At 40.5% G+C, this 27,226-nt stretch overlaps 3 protein-coding genes and 1 long non-coding RNA gene across 18 annotated transcripts in view; 3 read left to right on the top strand and 1 right to left on the bottom strand.

Moving 5' to 3' along the window:
* Positions 1–5,234, top strand: part of LOC117206675 (casein kinase I) — a 58,596-nt gene extending 53,362 nt beyond the window's left edge. For 3 of the 15 annotated variants that reach the window (XM_033446194.1, XM_033446199.1, XM_033446204.1), the window contains 3 exons: positions 1,133–1,258; positions 2,287–2,393; positions 3,292–5,234. In XM_033446194.1, the coding sequence (XP_033302085.1) occupies positions 1,133–1,258; positions 2,287–2,393; positions 3,292–3,361 (303 nt within the window). In that variant the 3' untranslated portion in view covers positions 3,362–5,234. Of the gene's footprint in view, positions 1–394; positions 467–1,117; positions 1,259–2,286; positions 2,394–2,707; positions 2,910–3,291 lie in introns of those variants that run through there. The other 12 variants (XM_033446196.1, XM_033446201.1, XM_033446195.1 and 9 more) reach the window with 7 other exon arrangements.
* A 253-nt stretch (positions 5,235–5,487) lies between these two features.
* Positions 5,488–9,580, top strand: LOC117206677. Its single transcript, XR_004487419.1, has 2 exons — positions 5,488–5,753; positions 6,616–9,580. It is a non-coding gene; the product is annotated as an uncharacterized LOC117206677 (long non-coding RNA).
* A 743-nt stretch (positions 9,581–10,323) lies between these two features.
* LOC117206676 lies at positions 10,324–11,896 on the bottom strand. Its single transcript, XM_033446211.1, has 4 exons — positions 11,371–11,896; positions 11,134–11,299; positions 10,853–11,056; positions 10,324–10,784 (listed from the first exon to the last, which is right to left on the bottom strand). Exons 1-4 carry the CDS (start codon positions 11,552–11,554, stop codon positions 10,577–10,579), a joined length of 762 nt encoding a protein of 253 aa, XP_033302102.1. The 5' UTR covers positions 11,555–11,896; the 3' UTR covers positions 10,324–10,576.
* A 21-nt stretch (positions 11,897–11,917) lies between these two features.
* On the top strand, positions 11,918–17,899 carry LOC117206672. The gene is made up of 6 exons (XM_033446189.1): positions 11,918–12,647; positions 12,717–15,414; positions 15,553–15,660; positions 15,816–16,031; positions 16,335–16,655; positions 16,862–17,899. The coding sequence occupies exons 1-6, from the start codon at positions 12,577–12,579 to the stop codon at positions 17,015–17,017; spliced, it is 3,570 nt and encodes a 1,189-aa protein (XP_033302080.1). The 5' UTR covers positions 11,918–12,576; the 3' UTR covers positions 17,018–17,899.
* Positions 17,900–27,226: the final 9,327 nt, after the last annotated feature.

Genomic DNA, 27,226 nt, shown 5'->3' with positions numbered 1-27,226 from the left:
TACGCTTTCATTTCGATATTCTATTTTTCTTTTTTTTTTTCTTTTGAAACAAGAAACAAGCATGGTTGTGTGAAGCTTACCTATCTTAAATAACAGCATGAGTATACACCTCGTCGGTATATATATATATATAAGTAAATAAAAAAATACAAATATATATATATATACATATATTTTTAAACAAATTTCACGAAAGCTGTTTGCAATTGAGTTGTCGAAAAGGGAACGTTCTTGAGATAATAAATGTTAAGATACAAAAGTAGAAATTTGATTCAGGACTTTTGCCGAAAACGTTCGAAGCATATTCGAAGATAGTTGGACTTTCTAAAAAAAAAAAAAGTATTACATATACGATTTTGTTTCTTTGCGAAACATGGAAATCATCGATGTGTAGGAATGCGATGATTTTGAGGAAAATGTAGTCCTCACGTTGGATGAGGTTCACATCGAAATGCAAGGCAACTACGTAAGCCACCAAAATCTTGTAATACGCTGGTCTTACTTCTTCATGCATGTTCTATCTTATCGTAGATGATTCGGGATAAAATTGTAGTTACGTGAATGTATGCAATGGCCGGTTATCATATCAGATAAACCAGTTTTTTTTTCTTTCTTTCTTTCTTCTGCTTCGAAGCAGTCATGACGATTTCCAATGACACAGCTTGATTCGAAGTAACGGTACTAAGAGCAATTTGAATTTCATTAATTTTTTCGTTAAATATGCAAACTTTTATATTTCACATTTAAATACATGTGTGAAGAAGCGACTTAGGACATGCCGTATCTGAAATCCCTGTTGGCAATCCTTCTAGTATTGTTTCTATCATCGACGATAAATTTAAACGTAGTTAGTCACGTATTTAGTTGGCGAGTATCGAGTAAATTAAAGATCACTTAATCTCATTTACAAAATTCTATCAATAAATTTCGCATAGTATTCTATTAGTATCTTAGATATAAATATCAAAGAATCGTGAAAATTATACCATGCTAAACGGGCGACAGACAACGATAAAACTCATGTCATTGATGATCTTCACATTTGGGTGCAGCTTCGAGTGGCATAAAGTTTATTAATTTTTTTTTTTTTTTATTGCCGTTGAAAAGTGGTCTTTAGTGCTTATTCCTTTAGGATGTGACAGAGCCAGGGGTGGGAGGCGGGGGCGGTAAATGGGTGGGAACCTCGAGGACAGATACTGCGAAGCAATCAGGAGCTGGTGGTACATTGACACCCGCTGATAGGCACGGTTCTGTACAGGTGAGTGAACCCTGCCAATCCTTTGTACAATCCATTATGCCCATCTATTTCACTTACCTATCCAAAAGCCACTTTCTTTTTCTTTCTTCTTCTTCCCTTCTGTTATGTGTTTTTCATCCGTTTGATCTATAATTTCCATTTCATTGATAAATAATTTTAGTAATGTTATTACAGTTATTCGAACATGACTTTGTCTTTTTGCACAATATTTTTAGCCAAACAAAAGTGTGTTGATTTTGTAGCAGTAAAAAAAGAAAGTAACATCACGCCTTGTGTCTGTAATGTCATTCATCTCGTGCGATGAACTCTTAAGCGTAAGTTTACGTTTGAATAGGAAGAGACAGCGCACCTCCTGCCCGTGTTATCCATCTGTCGCCTTTGTTCCCCCATTTTCTTAGCCCGAGAAGGTGACGTGCAGACGCGTCCACGAAGTAAACCGTTCGCTCTATTTCTAGACAAAGCAACGCCGGATTATGGTCAGTTAGAAGTTTATGCAAATTGGTTTGTTGCCGCATGCGAACGTTTGTTTCGTTGATCGATTCACTTCTAATTCAGTTACTACTTCACTAATCCAGTCTTCACTTCATTTCCATAATCGTGTCTTCTCTTTCTCTTGTTCTTTATTCCCATGTTTTCCCGAAGTTCGAGAGAACATAATTGACGCGAGTAAAAACAAGTAATTTGTTAACCAAGTTGATCAGCTATACCATATTTTTAGAGTTTAATTAACGACGTCTTACAAATATTTGTTGATTGATGTAAATTATGGGCTTGGACCTTCGACGTAGAACTTTATCTATACACGTGTATATGTTTATAAAGATATCTTTGTCACGTATTTCGTATTAGCTTGGTAGAGTATTTTTCTGTGCATTTTATATTTCAAACTTATGGTAGGAATCGTAAGATTTCATATTTGAGATATCGATATCGAGGATATAGATTTTTGTTTTAACTAATTGATTATCCTTTGGTAGTCTATGCATGTAGAACCGATCTTTCGGGTGATAACGTTGTTATGTATTTAGGTGGTGTCCTCGACGAATGGAGAACTAGCCAATGATGATCCTACTGCAGGACATTCTAATACGCCAATCACAGCACCTCAAGAAGTGGACATGGTCGACGAAACCAAGTTAGTATTGCGATTGCTTTATATATTTTCTTTCTTTTTGTATGACTAGTAGATTGCTAACTCTCCTTGATAAGCGAAAGATAAATTACGATTGAGGCAATAACGCTTCTATAACTAGTGCATGAATATGTGACGTATTAGAAGCATAAGACTGTATTAGAAAAAAAATATAAGCCAACGTTGAACAGAGTACACTAATACGATAGATAATTAATAGAAAAGTTACATCCTTGTCTCGTTGTACAGTTTTAATCTTGGTATTACCAGTATTTTTTGCATGATACGTGTTAAATGTCCTCTCTGTCCTATTTCAGAAAGAAATGTTCGACGACAAAAATGCATTGTCGTGGATGCGGAAAGATGATACGTCGAAGTTTATACCCTCCTACGTCCACTGCCGATCCTAGACCGATTCCTGAACTTGCTTCAATATCACGATATAAGTGGCCATTAAAGAATTTTCTTTTGTGCAACATAAAGGCAAAATATAATATTCGATGACTTTCCTTATCTATCTAATCTTGTTATACGTTATTTGCAATATTCATTTCTTTTTTACTTCGATGATCTTTGCTTTGTTTCATAATATACGATGTAACGGATGTACTTTAATGTCAAGAAGAGAATATGGACTTTACACATGACGATTTCGATTCTAATCAAACTCTATGACCAGCCGTAACCGTAATCCTAGATCCATTGTTTGCCTTTTTGTTCCTCTATGTTTTTTTATTTGACGAGTGGCCTGTGTGTCGATTGTTCGTTTGGAATTTAATACTTTAGCAAATTGATTTGAGAAAAGAACTCGGTTTGTCGCCGCTTTAGAATGCCTTGTCGTGCTGCATGTTGGTGTCATAGAGTAAGGCGATCAAAAGAAGACGACTCTAAGTCCTATTAGTGTTTGGTTTATTTGCAGATGCTGTTGTTTCTTCAAGCGGAAGAAGAAGAAAAGTGGAAGACAAAAGTGACTGTCTGTTATCGTCAGTCTTGGGGGGGACAATACAGTGCGCGTGTAACAGAAGTGCAGATAAAGTTTTTTTTTGGGAAACGTGTTGCGGCAGTGCGCGAAGAAACCCGTGGACAAGAAAAAGCTGCAGTTGATCCGGAATGAGGGAGGCCGTTACCTTGCTACATGCCGGAAGTCGAGCCGCTTCTCAAGATTCGGTGCTGCACACCATCGTCACGATGTCATGCCGCCGTTGTTATCAAATTAAAACCACCACACAGCCATCATTATTACTGCTATTATTATTGCTATTATTATCGTTATTATTACCACGATTAACTTTGCTCTTCTTCTTTTCGTTCTTACAATTATTATTACGATTATTATTAATATTATATTATTATTATATTATTTTATTATTTTATTATTATTATCGTTTAGCTGATTATTATTGTCACTTCGTCTACGATCATCGTTTAAAACGAATCAAACATCGTTTATTAATGTCGATGTTACCGAATACACTGTAAACTTGTCACTGCTGACTGAGGATAATTTTAACCGTCGATCCCAACCGTTTAGTACTGGTAAATCGCTCCACCTACATTACTATACGCGTATAACAGTAAGGAATTGACGTGCCGATGGTGAAAGAACGCGTTTTGTGCCTACGACTCCTTCATCTTGTACCGCGGTGGCGCACTTTTCAACACGCCGTCATTGCAAAAATGTGTTACGATACGTGTATTAAATCGTAAAAAAAAAAAAAAAATTGAAGCTGAGATCTCATTTTACTCAAAGTCCCGGATAACGAGCGTAGCGTACTCCTGCTTGTATCGAACTTTATAAACAAATTACTTGTGAAGTCTGATCGACTGGAAAGGCATGAAACTGAAAAGGTAAACGCGTTCGCGTATGCTTAACTCCGATCAGTTACAAGCACATTCAGTAGGACAACGTTTTTCAAGTTCGTGATCGTTTCAGTTAACTTTTTCTTATTTTCCCTTCAACGATCACGAGAAGCAGACGATCGAGTAGGATTGAAATTCACGTATCATTTTCGCGCGTATCTTTCGATTTCATCGTTTCACATTCGAATCTTCCGAACGTTTTGTCTTTTCGCCGGCGCTGAGAGTTTGACAAGTAGTTTCTTGTTTAATGGAAGATTATATCCTTTTAAGTTCATCTTGTACGGTACACGAGGTATAACAGTATTAACGCTATCTGTAGGTAGCAACGGATACGTGCTAAATTGCACTCACCGTATTTTAGTTAACAATTTTTAACTAATTTTATTTTACGCCTACACTGCCTGTCGTTATTCTATATAAGTACACGATTATACGTGAAAACATTACACTGACTGTACATAAAATATATCGAGAACTATTTTGCTACGGAGCTGCATATGCTTTATATCGATTGTTTTAGTTAGTCGCATATCATTTACCGAGCTTCGTATAACAAAGTGACTGTTCAAATTATCAATATATATCCTGGAAATGGAGCGATATAAAAGTGATCGTAATTCTAAGCAGTTCGATTTCGGTTTCATGCCTTCCGTGAATTTATCACGTAAAAGCTATACGTCGCAGAAATCATTCAAATTACATTTTACATAACATATCGAAACACAAAGAAAAGAGAAATTACAAATTTTCCTCTGTAGATTCTAATATCTACCGTGAAAATTGAATAGGACGTAGATCAACAAATTATACACATGTATTCGACACAGTTGATCCGTGTTCTACCCAAAACACGAAGATTCGGGAAACTTTCTTGAATCGTATCTTAGCGTCTATAAAAGGACTCGTTCATTTCGGAGTAATTTTTTTATTCTTGAAACACACGTGTTTAAACAAAGATAATTATTAGAAATGTAACAAAAAAAAGAGAACCAAAGTATGCTTGTAATTGAATATACATCAATATAGGTTTGATTTTAAAGCAATAAAAATACAAACTTTTACCGTCTCTGTTTAACTCTACAAAAGAAAATAAAACAGAATTTCCTTGGAACGAATCGTTGTCTGCTAGATCAACGCGAACACAACTGGATTTAAAACCAAAAGAAAATAGAGAGAGAGGGAGAGAGAGAGAGAGAGAGAGATGGAGGGAGAGAGAGAGAGAGAGAGAGAGGGAGAGAGAGACAGAAAAAGGAATATAAAACTGTACGTGACATAGTTATACAGTACTGTGCACTTACTTTGTGGAAAACTTTCTCGAGAGCTTATTTAATATGTTTGTGCCACGAAGTTACGAGAAGAAGAGCGTTACGATGTGATATATGCAAATTCCCGTGGATGTTCTGAAAATGCACCCAAGCAGTGAAGAGATTACTTAACGCGAAAATATGCGCGCGATGGCGAAGGGGAAAAGGATCTTGTCAGCCTTGCCGATTAAACGAGCAAGTAAGAACATTTGATGTGTTGATAGTACCGGATGTTTTGTTACAAATTTTCAACATCGTTAAGTACGTCGTTGAAGGAAATTATACGTTTCTAACGAATTTATTCGTTTTACTCGAGCAGACCATATTATGAATTGAGAAACTTGTATTGTTCGTTTATTTGCAGGCTGATTAATAATAAAAAATTGAATTACTTCTTGGTCTCGAGTTTTCTGTATATCTTGATATTAAATTTTCCTGGAGGATTCCCTGACGATACATGTTACGACATACGGGACGTAGATATTAAGATAATAAAATCCTTTTTGAGAAGTTATAAAATTCTCGAAAAGTATGTACCGTGGTCGCGGAAAAATATGTCCTTTTATTTTTTACTAATTGTTTGTATGACAAAGTGGAGTTATATAAAGAAGTTATATAAGAAGCGATAGATTTTCTAAAAATATTATTATCTATAAATATTCCCAATAACTTAGTATTACTTCATAGATGTACAAAAGATTGCTATTTGAAAGTAAACACATGTATCGTTATAAGTATAGTAGTAAAGGCAGAAGCAAATACACCATTTAACTGATAAAGGCAATAATGATAGTGAAAAATGAAACTATTGCTGTAATGTCATTACATCCCGTTAGATAATTGTTGACTGATAAAGAAAGTAAAGAAAGGGCAGATTAGATGTCTTTGTGACGTGTCTTTTCCATAATTTTCTTCCACAGTAAAATCTTGTCTATTCGGGCAGTACTTCGCCAAATGAATTTGTAACAAAACGCAATCGATTGATCAACTAGAGAGAATTGTTAAACAACATCGACAGTCGTTTAATCGGCTGACTAGCAAAGATGTTTTTCTTCTTACAGGAATATTTTAAGAGGCGATGTAATCGACAGACTGTCACTTGTCTGCGCGTGAAGACGGCGAGTACTAACTTTACCGTGTCTGAAGGTCCGAACTTCTACTAGTCTGGCCAACGATTGCGTACCACTGCCGAGCCATACCGATGTACCGTGTTAGCGTACCGTGAGTGCCCGTACACGTTGTATCCATTAATTATTGGCCAAGCACATCCGACGACGAAACGTTCGATGTACTTAGAACGAAAGCGAGAGCGCGGTGCACTAGAGAGAGAGAGAGAGAGAGAGAGAGAGAGAAAGATTGCAAACTAAAGGAAAGGAGAGAATGTATCACGATTTATGTAAAAACGAAAAAACAAAAAAAAGAAAAAAAGAGAAACTAACAAAGAAACGTTATGTCGCTAGCTTCTTCACACCTGTATGTATTACGCTGTTATTGGCCGTCGGATGTCTTGAAGTAATACGCTTAAATGGAGATGAGAACTAAACCTATTAACTTTGTGGATTTCCTTTCTCGTTATTATCTGTATCTTCCCACTGAGTATGTACCGAGAATATTGTTCCTTTTATAAGCTTGCCAGCGCAAGTAAATGTCGAACAATCGGACGGTAGATTTGTATACAGCGAAAGAGTGCGAATGCAAATGCTACGACGGAAGGAGAGAATGAGCGCGGTAATGTAAGACCTAGAGAAAACATAGAAAAGAGGTATCGATTGGCGGAGTGAAAGAGAACAAATTCAGAGTACCAGAGTGATGGAAAGACAAAGAGAAGAGGAAGGAGATCCCGTTGTCCTCCAGTGTGTATGCTTTCATGTGGAAAGAGAACGAATCTTCGTGTTACTCGAATGCTTAAGAAGCTAATGCCTCTTACGTTTTCTTACTTTTTCGTTACTAGTATCGTTTGTAAGCATGATCTCTCGATGGAACATATACGACACAAACATACACATACAAACATATGCACACACACCAAATTTCGCGATTAGGGTATATATTAGTAATGAATTCCAAAATTAAGGAACGGAGTTATCTCCGTGAGAGGAGAGAGGAAGGGAGCACACGCAAGAGAATGAAAGTGAGAACGTGTGAAAGAAAGAAAGAAAGAAAGAAAACTGCGCGAGTGAATCTTGTGGAAACGAGAGAGTCTCCGTATTTATATCGCTATCCAGCCACATATCGTTGGCGTGATTATGCTGCAACTATGTTGCAATTTAGCTTGTAGTCTTTTTTTTAGTCGATTTTTCATGTGTCACCAGTTTTTAAATACAACACGACTGACTGCTGGTTAAGTATGGTTGTGAGCGATTAAGAAAATGTTTCCTTATCTTATTCGGGATGTATGTCCCCTTTTCTTAACGATATTTTTGTTTTCTTATTCATTCTTGTACTTCGTATAGAAAAGGTTGTTATGCTCGTCCCAATGACGAATTCGATCGTCCATTACTAATGATAGAACAATGATTGAGTTTGAAAACGATTATTTGTATATTTGTAAAATGGTGCGAATAGATCGGACCGAGATCAATGTATGTATGTGTCTTTCATTTCCTCGCTTTTAACGAGTTGCTACAACTCGCGACTTATCGTTCGTTTTTCAATTATGAGAACGACAGGCGGTCATGTTCCAGCAAGACTCGAGCTGATCGCAAATCAATCCGTAGAGGATACGTGATTTCCGTTGCGTTTCTTTTTTCAATCGTTTGTTTTGTAATTAATACAAAGTGAAATTTATTAATTTTATTCATGTGTTGAAAAATTTACTTGATATTTTCTTTTCTTGTATCGATTATACAAGACTTGTTCCTTAATTATTTTTATTATTAATCCTGACTATTTTTTGTGTGCATTCTGTGCATGGAACTGGTATCTTCTTTAATTGTTCCATTACATGTATTTCCAATTCGTTTTCATTGTAAGGCAAGGGCTAAAGTTTGTAAAGCTATTATTAAATTTTGATCTGTCTTTAAAATATTTGCCTTGGAATGTTAGTAACATTTATTTAAAAAGAAAAAAAACGCATTCAATTCTAGCTAATATGTTAATCAATGTGTCGCGTTTTTTTTTTTTTTTTAGTGAATTTTTCACGTGATACATTTCGCTCTGCGAACATGATCTAGATAATGTACGGTCAGTGTGCGTTTTAATTATTATTATAAAAGTTTGTGTAGCATGTATTCGTTGTTAAAGCATTCTGCAGCTTGTGTTCGATGATTATTTGCCATTTATATGGAATTGGCAGCTCATGTGCATTATGATAGTATGCCCATGTAATGAATGTGATTGATGACGTTATAGAAATTTTGAGAAGTTTATCGATATAGTGAGGAGACGTTATGCTATGGAAAGAAAAAATAAAAATCGGGCGACGATTCATTTTTGTAAATAAGAATTATTGGAATGGATATAGAAGTACGCACACGGAAACACGAAAAGTTAAAATATGTGAAATGTCGGATATCCGGATATGTATCAGCTTCAGATTATATATACATATACATATATGCATAAACAATATCAATAATGGCGATTACTAAGCTGTATTGTTACTACAGTAATTACCACTGTCTCGCAACGGCAGTGATCGACTAATTTTATTACCGCGTAATCATAAATGATGCCAGTGAGAAGTGAATGTGTTCTTTGTGACGAAATCGAACGAAGAAGAGTATGGAAATTGCTAATGAATTATTCCATTTTCTAATTTATAGAGACAATTTAAAAGTATCGAAGATGCTTTTCGAAGATATTTTGTCCATTTCGTACATGTCTACAAACACAAAGACAATGACGTCTGAAGTTTTTGAGCGAGAATATTCTATTATATTAATGGAACGACATTGTTCACTTTTAACGTGCTTTTGTTATTCTATTAGTGGATTCGTTTTCTTTCCACTTACGAAACTAATAATCTATTAAAGATAAAAAAAAAAGAAGATTAATGTACATAGAAATTAAATTGTTTGAGTACTATTCCGATGGATTCTGTGTTTACGCCAGCAAGCGTTGGAATACGAGGGGTGGAGAGCGGTTTGCATCCTAATGGTGAAAAAACACGAGACTGAAAGACACACCGGACCATAAAAATTTCACGCGTTAAATTCACGTAATATAGATGATATAATGTAATTTACAAGATGGATCATGTCCTCATTAGTTTTGTCAACAAATGTGCACCTCTCTCCCCTACATAATACATTTCTATCGTACTTGTAAGCTGTGATTGAAATCCTATCTTTTAATTCGTAATCACTGGCTTACGAATTGTTATTTATCGATTAATATATATATATATACCATATATATTTATGTATATATATATGTATATGTATATGTGTGTATATATATATATATATATGTACACATAAAACCGTCTGATAAAAATCGCTTTAATAGAATTTGAAAAAGACATTGAAATTGCGCGAAAATTTTTTCCTGTAAATAAGCGTTGTGCCTGCGCACTTAGTCAAACAAAAGAAGTTCTTACTGGATTTCTTGTATGTTTTTATTTTGACTATGCAAATTGACTACTTGACTATACATTTGGAGCTTCTTTTATTCTCTTTTTCAACGCATATTGTAGAAAAAGAACTTGTTTCCAAAGCTTCAAGTTATATTAGTATGCGGTAAATAGAGAGAATACAAAAGATCTAATTTTTAAGTTTTTTTTATTTTGTTTTAAGAATTTTCATTTCATATACATTTCTTCTATAAAACAAAAGAAAATGATACATGATGTGCTTTAAAATTTCTTCATCCTTTACAATGATCTTAGTATTTACATTACATTAACAAAAAAGTTTGTACCTAATAATAGCAAAAGTGTTTTATTTAAAAAGTACTGTAGTATGTTTTATTTGAAATCTTGTTCTTAATTGAAATATTGTTGCATAAAAAATATAGTACAAGCTAAAGTACAAAAGTAATAAATGATATAAAATGTTACATAAATATTATTCTTTTAAATATTTAGCTGCTTTTATCTTCTTTGCTCTTAAAATTATTTTGAGACATTTTTAGCACTGTTTCAATATTAACTAGCTCTCTATGTTCTTCTAGCATTTGTACAAAAAATGGATCTTTATATAACATATGATTAGAAGCAGCAATAAAATTTACAATTAATTTTTGCATTATATTAATATTTCTTATAGTTCTATTTATTTTTTCCTTATTTCTGAAAACATTTAGTAAAATTTGAGTTAAAAATCTCACTAATGTATTATTAAGCGCATATGTACTTACATTGCTAACTCAGGGTTCATTTCTTTTAGTTTTTTGTTGCATATTTCCTCCTGTTCCTTCAAAAATTGTTTGTGCTCAAACAATGCATTGCGACATTGAATTTTTAATTCTAACTGCTCCTTTATCGCATTGTCTATTTCCTTTTGTATTATTAAAATATTGTCGTTCAAACTAAAAAGCTTACGCATATATGCATAAATTTTTCTAGAAACATATTAGAACAGTTAAATATTTTCTTTCAATTCTAAATTTTCAAGTTTAGATTGTTTGATTCTTTATACCTTTGCATATCACTGTTACCTTCTTTGCCTTCCAAAATAGCTTGAATGCTATGGGAATGAAGACATAGTTTAATCGCTGTATTAGTTATAAGAGAACTTGCTGTTGCTTCGTGCAAATTTGTTACTGTGTCTCTTAGATCTTCCACTGGTTCTTCAGTTGCTGTATCTAAAATTATGATAGGACATAATGTTTACACCATCAAGGTCTGGTTGGTATGTAATAATTTTATGGCATACAAAAATCATGTTGTGCTTTAAGTATCAATAACTTGGCATTTAGACACTTCAATAATTCTCGTGTGGCTGTAATTTTTTCTTCAATTGGTTTAAAATCTTCTATCGATATCGCTCCAATTGGAAAATTGGAAACACTTTTATTCAAGCATGCAACGGCATTTATTAAATCACGGAATTCTGACATTTTATAATATAAATAAAAAACAAGGTAATTATTATTACATATTAGTTTGTAATGAGCATTTCTTTATGGTTACAACCATTCTGCCACAACCATCAAATATCAAAAAGTTCCTAGATTTCTGTAACTGGTAAGTTTTAGTTTGTAATAAGACAGGGTTTCTAAGAAGAGTTACATTTATTTAAAAAAAAAGTTATTTCTACATTACTATGGCCTAATATATAAAAGGATAGAATTATGAAAAATTTGGTCTACATAGTTATTTTTTTGTAATATAATAGACGAGGTACAGAATAAACGTGACATGCAATGCTTTTTCGAGTACGACGTTTTGCGGTTTACCTGAACTTACCATTTTCGTGTCACATGCGATGTTATCGATCCAGTAGAGTACTAGAATCACTGACAGAATGACAAACGCGACACAGAATAGATGTGACCTGCAATACTTTCTCGTGTCTCATGTGTCGGGTGTCGCCTGACATCCTTATCATTTTCATGTCACATGCGATATTATCGATTGAGTATAGTACCGATTTGAATTAAGTCTTTTATCAGGTTATTGTATGATACAATCAGTGACTGAAATAGATAGAATCTCAAACCATATGCACGTAGTATAATAAGTATAAATATATGTATGATCCGCATGGAATTTGTGACGGTGCTGACCCTGTCACAATCAGAAAAGGCCACGTTAAGAGGTAACGAATTAAAAGAAGAAAACTGCTGTTACTACGTCTAACAATACTCTACGACTGTCGATCGGTTAGAAACTCGATGACATATCTTCGTACGGTATTCTCTATACAATTAGTATACAATGTAACCCCTGTAGAACATCGTCACATTCTCGACATGTGTATGTATGTCCTGAATTTGGTCAAAATTTGTTTGATCGATAGTTGAAATCAAATATTTGAAGAAACTTCGTAGACGTAAGGTTAATGGTTAGGTTTAAAAATATTCCTTGTAAATAGATAGTGAACGTGTACACGTTTAAATATATTCGAGATTTTCGCAACATGAGTGGCTCGTGCAGACGGGAATCTAAGAAGCAGAACGATTGCAGAAGTAAGAAGATCACTGGAAAAAGGTGCGTAACTTACGGAACTACTTCTACGTTAGTGTGAATAGATTTGACAAAAATTTCATTTATTGGCAGATGGGAATATCCGATTGCAAAATCGAAGGAATACTGGGAGAAATTCTGCGACGACGAAGAGAAGAGACTGATCACAGTAAGAAACCCTTCCCTTCAATTATCCTATCGTACCTTTTCCAAAAACGATTCACAACTTATCGATCTTAATTCGGATATTCAGGATAAAATATCTAATCGGAATTTTTTTTCTAACTCTTATTCAGACGATTGCGATGCATCCGATAATTCTTTGCACAAATTGCTTCCCATAAGGTCAAACTTTAAGTCGAATAGGTATTGGAATTGCGACGCCACGAAATCGTATCCAAAATCGATACTAAAGGGATCGTTTCGAGCTGCTCCAAAAAGTTTGGATACAACGGCTTGCCTTACCACATCGTCTAAAGTTGTACGAATTCCAAAATTAGATAGCCACGATCCTCAACCTAGTTTCCGGAAAATTCGCCCAGGTAAAATGGATCATATTCGGACTTCTTTCAGTGTCCAAAATGAACGGAAGGTACAAGGAGAAAATTTCCCGACTCTACCAATTCTCGGTGCATACCCTACGACGTCTGATCTGCGATTGAAACTGAAAAAATTACAGAAACATTTAAGATTACTGGACGAAGAAGAGCGCGAGACGAGGGATCGAACACGCCACAAAATTGTCAAAGCAGAAGATAAGAAACTTGTGGCAGATTTTCGATCTACGACGAATCAAATCAAAGAAGAAAATGAAGACACATTAACGGATGAAGATTACTTAAAGTATTCCGCTCGTTTTGCCTACAAGGCGTTGAAGCGTTTAACGAAGAACAAAGATCTGGATTTCAAATTCAAACCTTTCGACAATCTGCAAGAAGAACAAGTTTTGAAATTAGGAGACGGTTCTTTCGCGAGTGACGATGGAAAACGAGAGCTCCCAAGGATTAAACGCATCGAGAAAGATAAGCAAAGCGAAGAATCTTCAAATGTTCACGATTTGCAGACGATTTCTGAAGAGAAGTCTCTCGACGATTCAGAATTCACGCGCACCGACGTCCAATGTCCATCTTTGAAATCCGACGAGACAATTTCAAGAACCATTTCTACGGGATCGCGTTACACATCGGGGCCAAGTCCAGAATTCGTCTACCCGGAGGACCGGGAAAATCCATCGAGTCGTATTCTTTCGTCAATTCCAAAATTATCCAGTTTCCCAAGGAGGAATCGCGACAAATGTTTACCGTGTATGTATAAATTGTTCGAAACTCCGGTGCAACGAAAAGTATCTCTACCTAGAACCGCTTTGCGACGAATCATCGCAGAAGACACGAAAGTGGTATCACCCACGGATTCGTTAGAAGATAGCGACTCGAGTTCTCTGAACATACCAAACTTCGAGGACCAAGTGGAAAGAGTTTTGACCGACCAAGTTGATAAGGCGGACCTTGGATTTGAATGCGACGTTGCATTCGTCGAATCTGATGACTTTGAAAACGTGGTCGAGATTGCGGATGCCACTTACTCTCTCGAAGAAGACCAAGTAGGGAAAGGACTAACGGACGAAGAGGAGGGAAAAAGTATCTCAGAGTCAGAGCCTTCGTCTAATGTGATCGCGAAGAAAGCCAAAGAGGATCGACAAGACGATGACACGACTTTGACGAATTTAAACGAAGCTACGATAGATGTTACGCGTGTTACGTCTCTGGAACGAACGAAGGTTCTCTCTTCGTCTCGCAGCATAAGCTCCGATGAAGACGATTCGATTGTAGTTTCGGTCAGCGACGATCTACCTAAGCCGAAATACTTAGTACCCTGTCATGCCCCCACGAATTTCAGGCCGAGCTTAGAGCCCCTGCGAGCTTTAAGAAGCAGAAAACCGACGACTTTGCAAGATCGAATTGCCTTGCTCGAGTCGATGCCATTGAAGAAAAGCGTTTCTATCGATATTTACGGCGACATTTCGGCAAGATCAAGAGCCGTGCCTGGAGAAGTCCTTGAGAAGGGCGAAACAGGCGAGGACGAGAAGCCACCTCCGCCTCCTTTAACGAAAGCAAAATCCGTGCTGGACAAACTGATGCTTGGAAATGGCGAAGCGAGTACGGCAAAGCAACGACACGTTCTCAGAAAGGAAACCAGTTTCGCTGGTTTTTCTGTATCAATGGATACCGCGTCCAATAGCTCGGAAATACATCGGGACGCGTCGAACGCCGCATTACGAGAATTGGACGCTACTCGTGACGACAGCCTTTTGAAAACATTATCCGCTACGGATTTCGCGAGAGCCCGGACGAAATTGCCGCTTACGCAACCGCACGAGATCGTAGAAATTTTGAAAAATCTCGATGAGAACGTTTCGTCGATAGATATGTTGGAAATATTGTGCAAAGAATTTTCGGAACGATTAAAGAACGATAACGAGAACGCCGATTCGAACGTGAAAGAACGTAATAAGATGATTACGAATTTGACAAGGTTATTAGTCGATTCTAAACGTTATTTGTGTCCTGATAAATTCCCCTCTAACTTATCCTTCTCCGTCAATCAGCCACCCGTGTGTAATTCCCGTCTCCTCAGACGTGTCCTACCTCGAAAGACTTACAATCTCGTCGCACCTTTGCTGGGAATGCCGGAACAGCTTCCAAAGAAGAGGGAAGCTGTGTTCGAAGATCCGTTCGACATCGGTAAAACGCAAATTACCGAAGACACGATGTCCACGCATGATAGTTTAGAAGTACGTTTGATATTACCGTCTGTTCTTTTAAAGCAGAAAGCAAACGTCCTCGTATCGTGCGCTCACTATTTTTAGTTTAACAAGTTGCTCCACTTTGGTTCGTCTTTTTAAAGATAGCCTTTTTTTATAATTATCAAGGTGCATCCACCGACACCGAGAGACACCGAATCGCTCGCTGACAAGGAGAAAGTGGGTCGTCGTAGATACAATCCTTACGCTCTATTTCTGATGAAACCAAGACGTAAGGTGCGATATCGGACTGATAGCGATAGAGTAATCTCCTAACGGCCAGGGAGATAAAAGAAAAAAAAAAAGGAAAAAAAGAAAAGGGAAAGAAAATGAAATAGAAAATGTCGGTCGAAAGGGAAGAAAAAAAGACGAATAATCTCTTTACGCGTCAGGTGGTTACGTGGCGTCCTTTGACGGAACGCGATCTCGAAGGCTACGATCCGGACGCTACGCTGGAAATGAGAGCCGAAAACTCGATGAGAAAGATATGCAAGGATTTTTGCCAATGGGTCGAAACTTTAGGCGGGACGGATAACGTCATCAACGAGGAGGTTCTCAGGGATATGTTTGAAATCGATTTCAGCGCCGAAGCTTGCAGAGCGATGCAGGTTAAAGAGAAATATCGTTCATGTCCTTTATACGTATGCTCTTGAGACAGCTTTTAATCTTTCTAATATTTACTCGCTTCCTGCAAACGATTATTCACAGCGACGAACGATCGTACAGTCGGAGAATATTTAATTCCTGTTAAATATCGGCAACGAGACTCTAATTACTTTGAACAGCACGTTTCGGAAGCAAGCATCCTCTTCCATTTGAATCTCGCGAGAAGTTTGCTCAGCTGTCTCGTTTAATTGCGTCTGAACACTTTATTCCTTGTTTTCATCTGTTCTCTTTTTTCTTTCAAACAGATGTCGATCCAGGAAATGCCGGTGGTACCTGCAGAGGTAGCTTTAACGAGAAACACACCCGGTGCGAGCAAGCTCACGATGACGAAGAAGCATGTAATGAAAGACGCGAAAGCGGAAGAAACACCGGCGAAAGTAAAAGCTTTTGGCACCGCTATGCCTTGGAAGCTTCGATTCGTGCCGCCTAATAATCAGGTGCGAAAGAAATGGCTGCAATGCGAGAACGTGCCCAAGGATATCGAAACGATGGAAGTCGTTTGGAAAGATATATTGGATTTGAGAAGCGTACGAGGATTCGTGGAATGGCTACAACAGCATCCGGAGGTAACAGCATCCGCGTTATTAATCGTACGATAAAATTTCCATAGATCAACGAAATCGTCGTCAGGTGTTCGTTCTCCAATTAACTCTTGTACCGTAACCCACGACGCTGTGCTAAAGACAGCGGATAATGAAAGCCATTGTTTGCGCGAGGATATACCGTAACATTCCTAACGGATGTATCTGAATCCTCTTACTTATCGTTATAGGTACCACGGCCGCAAGCTTTGAAGAAAATCGCATCAATGGATATTAGCTCTTTAAGACTAATCGAAGACGACGAGAAGTTCGCGCATCTCGAACTGGATATTAATCAAATTAAGAGTCTGAGAGTGGCGATCAACGGTGACGATGTCTCGACGTAACGCGCGCGCGCGCATATATGTGTGCCTCGTTCTTTATATCGCTGCTGCTCTTCGTTTTCACCGTGTCACACAAATATACCGCTCTTACCGATGTATATGCATACAAGTATCTGTGCGGGATTTTCCCTTTTATACCGATGCATCGAAACGAATTATTTCAATTTCCGTGAAATTTTCATAGCCTTCCAACTGTCGCTGTGTGCGCCGGTGGTTTAAATCGAACCGACGCATGAATATTTTAATTGCATATGATTGTGTGGCAGTAAATGTCGGGCGAATACAAAATGAGTATCCGAAACTGGCCCGCATTTCAGAATTTCTCGCCTCCGTTACGCTTATAAATGAACGAAATGTCTGTGTGTAACCGATACGGCCAGCCGATGACACGACGTCAAAAGCCTATCCCCCACCTCTATCTATCCCCTTTTTGCGTACGAAACGAAGGGTTAACCTGCGAAGCTACGGAGCGATCAGTAGCGTCCAGCGAGAAATTTCGCAGCGCTCCGTTCGATATCATTATTTGCACGAATATCGGGCAGTGAGCAGCGATTTCAATCGTACTGGAAAATGAAATATCCGAAGAGTTATAATATTGGAGGCGAGGTGCAGGGGGTGGGGGCGGCTGGTTATTTTCATCATCTGCTACGGTTGCAAATAAACTCTCGCGTATTTAATATAAAATATTGCCACAGCAAATAGAATTTTGAAAAACAAGAACGGCGGAGAGATAAAAAATATGTCGAGGGATGAAAATAGGATTCGAAAGCGATTTCCATTCGAGAAACTGATGATTAACGGGTGTTCTGTTCGCCTACTTTGCGCTGGCAAAATGAAAACGAACGATGCTTTCAGCGCGACGATAATAAATAGCAAATAACACGATCCGATGTCAATCCAACCGATTCCTTTGACCACGAACGAATCGTCCTCGTTGTCGATGTCAATAGTTCCGCGAGCGACATAATACAAACGAGGCGTCGAGGAATATTGGAAATGTATCGCAGAAGCCGGGCGTCCTGTTGCCGTCTGCCAACGACAGCAGGGACACGGCATAGAATCATCAGCTTAACGCCGAAGCTACTTAAAATCGAAACCGGCAAAGAAGCTACGAAGTTCTATATGTCGCCTCTTTCGCGATTTATCCCCTCGTCGTTGCTTTTTCCTTTGACGAATCGCAACGAAACGAAGTCTCTAGTTTCCCAATGCCTCGTCGATCGAGCCTTAAAAATTCGAACTGCTCTCCGGCCAGATTTTTTTTTTAGAAATTACCGTATCACGTTGCTTTTCATACGTTAGTTGCGTGATTCTTTATGCTTCCTTTTCAAGGGATTTCCCATGAGATAGTATCCACGGGAGAAGAAGAGGGGGTGAGAAGGAAAAGACGACGACAACGACGACGACGACGACGACGACGACGACAAGAAAGCGAGCGAAGAAGACCTTAAAAAAGAAGCAGAAAGGGTACCGAAAAAGTCGACGAAGGGAAACGAGGAGGAAACCGCGGAAGCGGAAGAAGGACACCGCGCCATCATTGGCCATTGGCCATCCGTTTCGCTCCACTTGGAATAGAGACTTGCGCTCGACCGAGAAATTTAACAAGGCGCACGCTCCCTACTGACAATACCCAACTTTCTCACTCCCCCTCTTATGCCTGGGTTTTAATTACTTCAATTTAAATCTTCGGCTTTCCTGTCATACAGACTCACGGCAAAGGATCACCGCAAGGTGATCGAACTCTGTGCATTGTGTTGCTCTTGGAGCAGACCGCAACCGAAAAAAGCTAAGAAGTAGAAAAAGGAAAGGAAGAAAAAAATAAGGCAGAAAGTAATTGCGAGGCGACAGAAGCAAACCTACGTTATTCAGGGTGATTGGTCCTAGCTACCCGTACACAATCGTACACGACAATCAGCGTCGTTCTACATCGGCAATTACCGTTCGTAATACGGTTAGGTTACTGTCAGATCGCATTGGCATTCGCGCACTTGGATGCCTCGCCAAAATCTTTTATTCATGCTATCAAGTTTGCATTTAAAAACTCCGTCCTCTCGACCGTGGCGGCACTTCGAATCGCTACTTTTCAACGGGTACCTTTCAACCCTGACTATTCCCGGAAAGATCGAGATTCAGTTCGCGCGCCGCACGTACGAGCAGACGTTATGCAAATCTACGGCGGCGCGACATCGCGGCCACGATTTCCCCGCGATTGCAACTTTTAACCGCAAATTGGGATAAATCGATCAATTTCCACTTTCATCTCGTTCGTCGTCGATTCGATTCGTGGCTGTCTGGGACAGCAGTACTCTATATTGGTACGCGACACTTACGATTATGAAAGGCGTCCGCACCGATGGCGGATGATCAAATCGAACGACCGTCTTTTTTTTCCTTTTCTCTCTTTTTTTTTTTTTTTTTTTTTTTTTGTTCCGCAACATAGGCCCCGGAGAAGCGTGGTTCTAGGGCGATCCGGTTCGCTACGTTCATTCGACGTGTAACACAAGAACTCGAAACGTGTGAGCGCGTAGCTATTCACAAACGAAATGGGAAGCGCTTCCTGCTGATCATTCGAGTCAGTTCGATCTATTGTCGAGTAAGTTTGTGACAGTGTATATAACGGTGGCGCACGGCTACTGGTGTGCCCGGCTCTATCACGATATCTTTCTCGTTCGTTCGACCAATTCCAGCCGTTTCCCTACGATAAATATAAAATACGAAAAAATAGTTACAACCGGCGTTCAAGTGGATTATCACGTATATTAAGTTACATCGATAGATTAGTACACCTTGCGCCCAGCGAAAATCAGGAAATTACTGTAGGCAAAAGTTTCTGTATACCTGTAACGAGAGAGCACCCTCCGACGGGTTTAACGAATTTCCAGGGCAAAAACCAGCTTCCACGCTTCCTGATTGAATCGCTAAGACGCGAGACGGTGCTGGCTTCGTATAATAAACAGATTGGCCAGCTGTAGATTGGATAACACGCCGAGCGAACGAAAATCCACGATACACCTAAAAGAAAAAGAAGGAAAGCGAATTCGGTCGGGCTAGATGAAAACAGAGGAAGATGCTTGCTCGCAACGACTGGTACAAGCCTAGCGTGAAATCGATGCTTGAAAATTAGACAAGAGTAATATTTTGCATTAACTACGGTTCGATGAATCTCGAGTGTCTTCCATTCTTCGAGTTCCAGTTAAATTTCAACAAACTCTTCGAACGGTGACATTGCACAATGTTGAACAGTAACGCGTAATAGACTTCAACGAACATCCGGTTTCACCCGGAAGGCCGCACCCGTCACGGTTACTCCCGGCATAGTTACAGAGCCGAGGCACGCTGGCATAACGCGATTCTTCTTCTGTTTCGACAGTGCGTCACGTTTTATTGCCAAAGGACGGCGTATCGTCGACGACGGCCAGCACTGCTGCATCGGCCAGTCTCTCGTTGTCCTTTGACCCGATGACACATCGGCTGTTGCGTGCTACGCAGACACGGTCATCCGCGATCAATCGTACGATTAATCGTTGCGAGAACTTCGCGACACGCCTGCCCTTCGTATTCTGACTTTGAACTTTCCACGCATCGAACCTATCGTGTCAGGTCTGAAAGTACAAAGTTTTGCTCGTCGATAGGAACGAACCGAACAAAATTCTCGCCTCTTACGTTGGTTATCGTGGTCGACGACCGTTTACGGACGAAGAACGAAGAAGAAACGGAATTGCACGGAACGAAATTAAAGGTACGTCTGTAGGATTACGCGTTCGCCTCGAAAGGGAGCGAGAAAAATTTTCCAGAGATCCGGTTTTAAGTAATAGAACTGCTTGTCGTGCAGCCGCGGCACGTGACACCGTGTCCCCCTTCTCTTGGCACGTAAGCAAAGCAATTAGACGGAAGTGCGAAAGAAAAGGTGCGCGAGCGTAATGACGCAAGCAGGGTAGAGCGTGGCCGTCCAAGTGTTTCCAGATGGATACACCAAACCCCTCCGTTCGTCCACGGACGAATGTGTAGTTGCTCGTTGTCGCCGTCGTCGTCGTCGTCGTCGTCGTCGTCGTCATCATCGTCATCTCCTATTTTTTTTAGCCCTTTGCGCCGGACCCTCGTCCTCGTTGCCTCCAAACTGACCGTAAATAGAACGCGATTCATCGACACATAGGCCGAGTTGTATCTACACGAAAAACCAAGGATCGATCGGTCGGCCTCGTTTAATTTTAATCGAGCACCGCTTCCACCGTTCGACCAGAACGTTGTTTCATTTTACTTGAAAAGTTGGCAATCTCTCGTAATTGGACTGTGTGTAAACCAGTCGAACTTGGAAAAAAGGAGAACGAACGAAGATATAACAGAACCGGACGAGTCACTCGCAAGAAATTACAGACGAAAAGAAAAATGTATACAGGGAGAACGATTTCGTTATCCACTGGAAGGAAATCCGGATAACCCCGATGCACACTCGTCGCCTTGTTCCGCGTTCAATCCTCGACGGAGCCGGCAGCTTCTTTCTTTCCTCTTCTTCTAGGATTGCAGCGACTCGGACAAGCTACTAGATCGATAGGGAACCCTAGTCCGGGCACGGTGTCGTAGACATCGTCGCAGAGCAGGCCGCAATATATATATTTACATACACGAAACCTCGGTCAAAGCCTTTACTTTGCCAACCGATATCAGTCGTAGGAGTCACGCTAGCACGCGTCTACGGGATACCCCCTTTTCGTCGAGATGTCGACCGAATTGGAGATGACCCTTTCGCGTCGCGCAACCCCGCTTTTAACCGGGACAATGGTCAGGGGCGAACGTTGCAGGAACTTCCAGCTGCGAGCAAGGATGTATCATCTGTTAGAACGTTCGTCAGACCACGCTACGTAAATCGTTCTCTTCCAGAGGACGATATACGTAGGCTACTCTGTACATCGTTTGATTTCCCACGATTTTCATCCGCGATTCATTTTCCAACGGTTTGTCGTGCCGCTGTACGAGAAGTTTGTTCAGAAGTTGCTTGGTTAAAGGCTTTCCGACGTCTCGAGTAATACGCTATAAGGATGATCGATAAATAGGATGTTGAATCTTGAATACCTGTTGAATAGGGAAACGAAGTTGTCGACGGTGAACAATTTTGAAGTTTTTACAGTTATTGCTGCGTAGATGCCTTTTTATTTACGGCTGAAGAACGTAGAATGGTCGCGGTATTTCCGCATGTTCCAAAGGATAAATAATCTTTTTGAAAGTCCGTGAATCGATGGTCCCGGTAAGCTTCTCTTCCTCTTCCTATCTCCGCCTTTGCCTTCTCCCCGTCTTTTTCTTCCCCCTGCCTTTTTTTTTTTTTTTGTCATTTTCAGAAGTTATAACCCTGCGGGGTCGAATCACGGCAGGAATCCCGTGGCGAACGATGATAGAAAGGGTCCCTGACGCCTGAAGGAGGGATAATTGCGCGTCGGGGTTGACTTATAGCTTCTAAAATCGGTAGCGTCTCCATTCGAAATCCTTGTTTCGTCGTCGCCTTTCTTCGTCCTGTTCCTCCTCCGCGCCATCGTGAACTCTCATTAAAATCTCGTCGTTTAAACGCGTTATGCGTTGATCTAGAAACGACGAACCGGCAAACGAGACAAAAAAAAAAAAAAAAGAAACAGCATGGGGATAGAGGGAGAACGACGGGCGAGGGAGGGGATTGAGAAAATATGAACGATTCACGCAGCTAACGAACAATCCGAGCAGCAACTGAATAATTTCGCAACGAGGCCGAGAATGGATTATTCGTTTGGAAGTTGCTAAACGACACCTTACGCGTCGCTGCACGCGGGCTAGATTGAAATCAAAGTAAGAGAAACTTGGAGTTTCGTGTAATTACAAGTGTTTCCTGCCGGAGAAGGTAACCGGGCTCGACTAATCCGAACCGTTGGCAGGCACTTAGCGAAGTTTCGATTGTGCTCAGCGTGCATGTTTTCAGCGTAAACCCATCGTCGTGGGCTCGGAAGCGCAGAGCAGGAAAATAAGAGAGGCAAGGTGCGCACAGGCCGCGGCAGCTTCGGCTGGAACAGCGTTCGAGGGTGGAGGATCAGGTGCAACCCCCGAGTTTCTCCAACTACCTCGAAGCAACACGGGCTGCTCGAACATCGAGTGAACTTTATTAAGCGATATTTCTCTAATTATCTGAGTCGCGGCCCGTGGCGAGTAAAACTCAGCGCGCCTAGCTGTTCGTAGCGCCATATTCATGGGGAGGAGGCGGGCGAGAGGGCGGCGCGTTAAGCGCCTCGAAAGCATAAACATTAAAAAGAGCCGGGGCATCGAAGTTAGCGGCCGCTCAGCCGGCTTACTTCCTCCCGGCAAACTGGAAAACTTCCATCGTCGAGCATTTCGAGGAAAAAGTTGAAAGATTAAACGCCACGCGATGTTATCGCCAGGACGCGAAACGGACGGCCAACAACGTACAGTGTTGCGGAGAGGCGCTTTTCTTTCGCTAATTCCAAACGTTGCGTCGAAATAGGCTACGAGAAAGGTCCGTTTAAGCTTCGATTCGAGTGTACGAGACGCGAGGATACAAATCTCGTTGGCTAATTTAGCGTCTACGAGCTAAGATAGGTGAAATCCGATAACGATAAACCGTGTCAAACGAGTGTCTCAACAGCCCGGGATTAAAGGACGATGTTCCTTCTTTATCGCTGCTATTTAATAAATAATGACGTGCCGCTGGATTGCACAAGACACGAAGGGAAAGAACGATAAACGAGTAGCGCACAGTCTAGATACGTTACTGGCGGAAGACGTTCAACCCCTCTAGCTACTCGGTGTCTGGGAATGGGATCGTTATCGCACTCGATGTTTATTACTTGAGTTGGAAAGCGGGGACAATAATTGGATGGTTTAATTCGTTGAAAAACTTTCTTGTAACTCAGAGAGGCGTGGACGTCGCCGCGATTGTAATCGTAAATCGATGCGTTAAATAATAAAGCCGACGTCGCATTACCATCAGACTTATTCGCTTGTATCCGTTGAGGAAACCGTTTCACGGACAAGAATTTGTAATTAGTGAATCGTGATTTTCGAAAAGCAAGAGCGGAAAGTCGCGAGTCTTTTGCAAGGACTAAATTTTGGTTTGGCACGTGAATCGAAACGATCTTTGGCCAGGAGGCTCGCAGTCACGGTTCCGAGCAAGTGACTATGGCTCGAAATAGCGCGGAATAAAATTCGCTGCTCTCTCGAACGGCCAGGTGGTAATTACGTGTAATTTATATTACTTGCCATTGAGATGCAAATCTGCGAACCATGCATGTCGGTCCTAGGCTCGACAGTGGCGTTTCTCCGCCTCCCGTACCTCGTCGTCATTCGTAGCACCATTTTCATCGGTTCCCCTCTCTGTCTGCCTGCCTGCCTCCCACTTCTTCGCGTCTTTTCTGTCCTCGGCATTATATTCGGTACTGAAAAGTCGAGCTCGATCGTCCGACGATATCATCGAGAAGGTGAACGAACTTCGGAACTTGCCTGATGAAAAAGCGTACAAAGCCAGACGTACGTAGAATTCAAGGACAACTCGCTGATACTCCGGTTACGAGAGAGAATCGAATTTATCTCACTTACGTTTTCGCGAGACTCGTTCCCCCTTCTCTTTGGTTGTCTCGTCCAACCAACCAGCGAACCAAGAAAACGAGACAAATGCTGGCATTAGCCGGAAGCCAGGCTATTAATCAGACAACAAGAAAATCTTATTAACGGTTAGGTAGTAACAGGTCTGGTTGGGAATTAATTTCGCTCGATTTCGATGTGTCTCTTTCGCAGCCGCAACCAGCCAGGTATTATACGTGGCATCAAAGCCAAGGGACGCAAAGTGCATATTCCATATATGCAACAGGATTCGAATAGGCATGGCGCGAATGCAAGTGGAAATCCCGAGAAACGTAGTTAGAGATAAATAGACAGTGGGACGCGGGGCGACACCGTTGACGAAAGAGAGACAGCGAGAGTCGGCAGCTTAGATACGGCTGAATTGGCTAGTATCGTCAGTCTTTTGATCTAAACTAAAATACCAGGCCGAAACAACGGCCAAAGCAAATCTGTTCAAAGTGCTTGTCCTCTTCAAAGTACTTGGTTACGTCTATCTCGCTCCGACCCGCGCCACGATATACCCCAATGACCAATTATCTTTGTATCTTTGCCGATGACAAGTGAACCGCGAGTAAACTGTCAACCGGGGGGAAAGGGTTTGGTATGTGTCGGTTTATCGGCAAGGGTTGTGTAGCCGGTGCCAGCTCTCTTTTCGTCTCACTTTCTTCTCTTTCTCCATGCCCAACCCAGACCATCGACGCTCGACCTCGTCCATTTAGCGCGTCCATCCTTTTCCTTTTTGTATTCCTAATTTCATGTCAGTCGTAGTCGTCGACGATCCTGTTCCTTGATAATACGCCGTAACTGTATAATTTATTCTGTCTTCGTTGGATCAATTAAATAAACCAAATTCCATATAATTAGAGCAAATAATCCTCGAGTATGGGAAATTAAAAACGAAAGTCAGATTCTTGATCGTAGTACAGACCGCAGCCTTCATTTGTCATCGAAAGAGATTCTAACGCGAAACGCGAACAATTTTAATTAAAATTCATGCATCGAACCAGATATTCATCGCTCTAGCTATACCACTGAATGGTGGACGAGCGTTCGATCGGCGAGTCGCATAATCGGATAGCTCGCTTCTTCCAAACGCAGCGGGCATCGCGAGCCGATCGATGCTTCGCAATTCCGTGGAACGAAGAACAGCACCAAGCGAGCACGTTGGATATCGGTGAATATTTAAAATGCGTTTTCTCATCCCCCTACTGTCGACGCTTTGCTACAGACAATCGTCCTCGAAACAATAGCTATCTAATGCGAAATAGGATGCCAGCCTCTTGCGTTTCCGCGAACTGGCTTCATTCTGCCGTGTTGCTTGCTCGATGTTCGGAATCCGGTACAGTTTGACGTTCCAGTCGAGTCCCTAATGCATCTCGTTAGACATCCCACTGACGATTTCTCAGTCGCGATTCGTCCTACTGCAACTTTCTTTTCGGTTGATCAAAAAATAAAAGATAACGATAACAGAGGGAAATTTTATTAAACCGTAATCTATTTATCGATTTATTTTGCCCATACGTTATTCGTATCTTCTTTTACGCTTTTCTATCGACTAACGAGGACAATAACAGCCTGTTGTTGTTTCTCTTCGCTCTCGTTTCTCTTCTTTTTTTCCAAGGACCTAGAAACCTCCATTTGGATTCAATCGGAAGCACAAAAGATTACAATATAGAAAATCGTATAAAAATATTATCCATCTACTTACTGTTAGGTCATTGAAATCTTCGTTTACATTTTTACATTACTTAACGAGGACGACGATCACTGATCGCTTCTATTCATTACGATCGTTCTTCTTCTTTCGAAATGCTACTTTACAAGTTTCTTTTAGGTTTACGAAAAACAGGAAACGCTACGGTAAAACAGAAAATCCGTAACGCTACTTATTTAATTATTTCGTTCGTTCGTCGCCGATATCTCCGTTTACACCTTCCCATCGTGCAACGGGAACGATGGTCGCTGGTTGCTCCCGTTCACCGCGATTTCTCTCCTTTTTTTTTTTTTTTTCGTTTCGAGGTGACACGCACAAACACACACATCGCCCAGTCGAACATAAATCTTCCTCGATTCGCCGGATTATTAATTCGTGCACGCGGATAGGTGTATCGTCGCGCATGGCACATGAAACACGCCGACCATCGGGACTAACGAGAAGAGATAGAACGAGCAGCCGGAGTGTTTGGTGTCCAGCACACGTACGCGAAGCAGTACCGAGTACTTATTGTTCTGATGTCGCCTTTCATTTAACGCATTGCGATCCAGTATCTAATCTCGCGCGAGTAATCCCTCTGTCCGTGGACGCGGGCTTGACCTTACTACTACCGCGTTGAATCAGCCCGCTCACGTGATTCGCATTCGCTAGCAGCCTCGTCGGAAAGAATGGTAGCTTAATCGTATTAACGTGTTATTGGTCGAAACGAAGGTTCTCGCAGATTTTTAGCAGGCAACGCGAATGGATAATCGGCAACCTTCTTCCTAATTTACCGTTTGATATTCGAAATGCAATGGGACGGTGGTAGATTAGATTTAATAATAGAGCTTAGCTTCGCTTCTACGGTACCCTGATATTACTCGGATGAAAGTATTTTTTGGACGAGAGAGGATACAGTTGTCATGGTC

Source organism: Bombus bifarius, unplaced genomic scaffold (genome assembly GCF_011952205.1).
Source record: "Bombus bifarius isolate JDL3187 unplaced genomic scaffold, Bbif_JDL3187 scf7180000008008, whole genome shotgun sequence".
NCBI lineage: Eukaryota > Metazoa > Arthropoda > Insecta > Hymenoptera > Apidae > Bombus > Bombus bifarius.
Note: the sequence above shows the minus strand (reverse complement) of the source record. Positions and strands in the feature narration are given on the sequence as shown.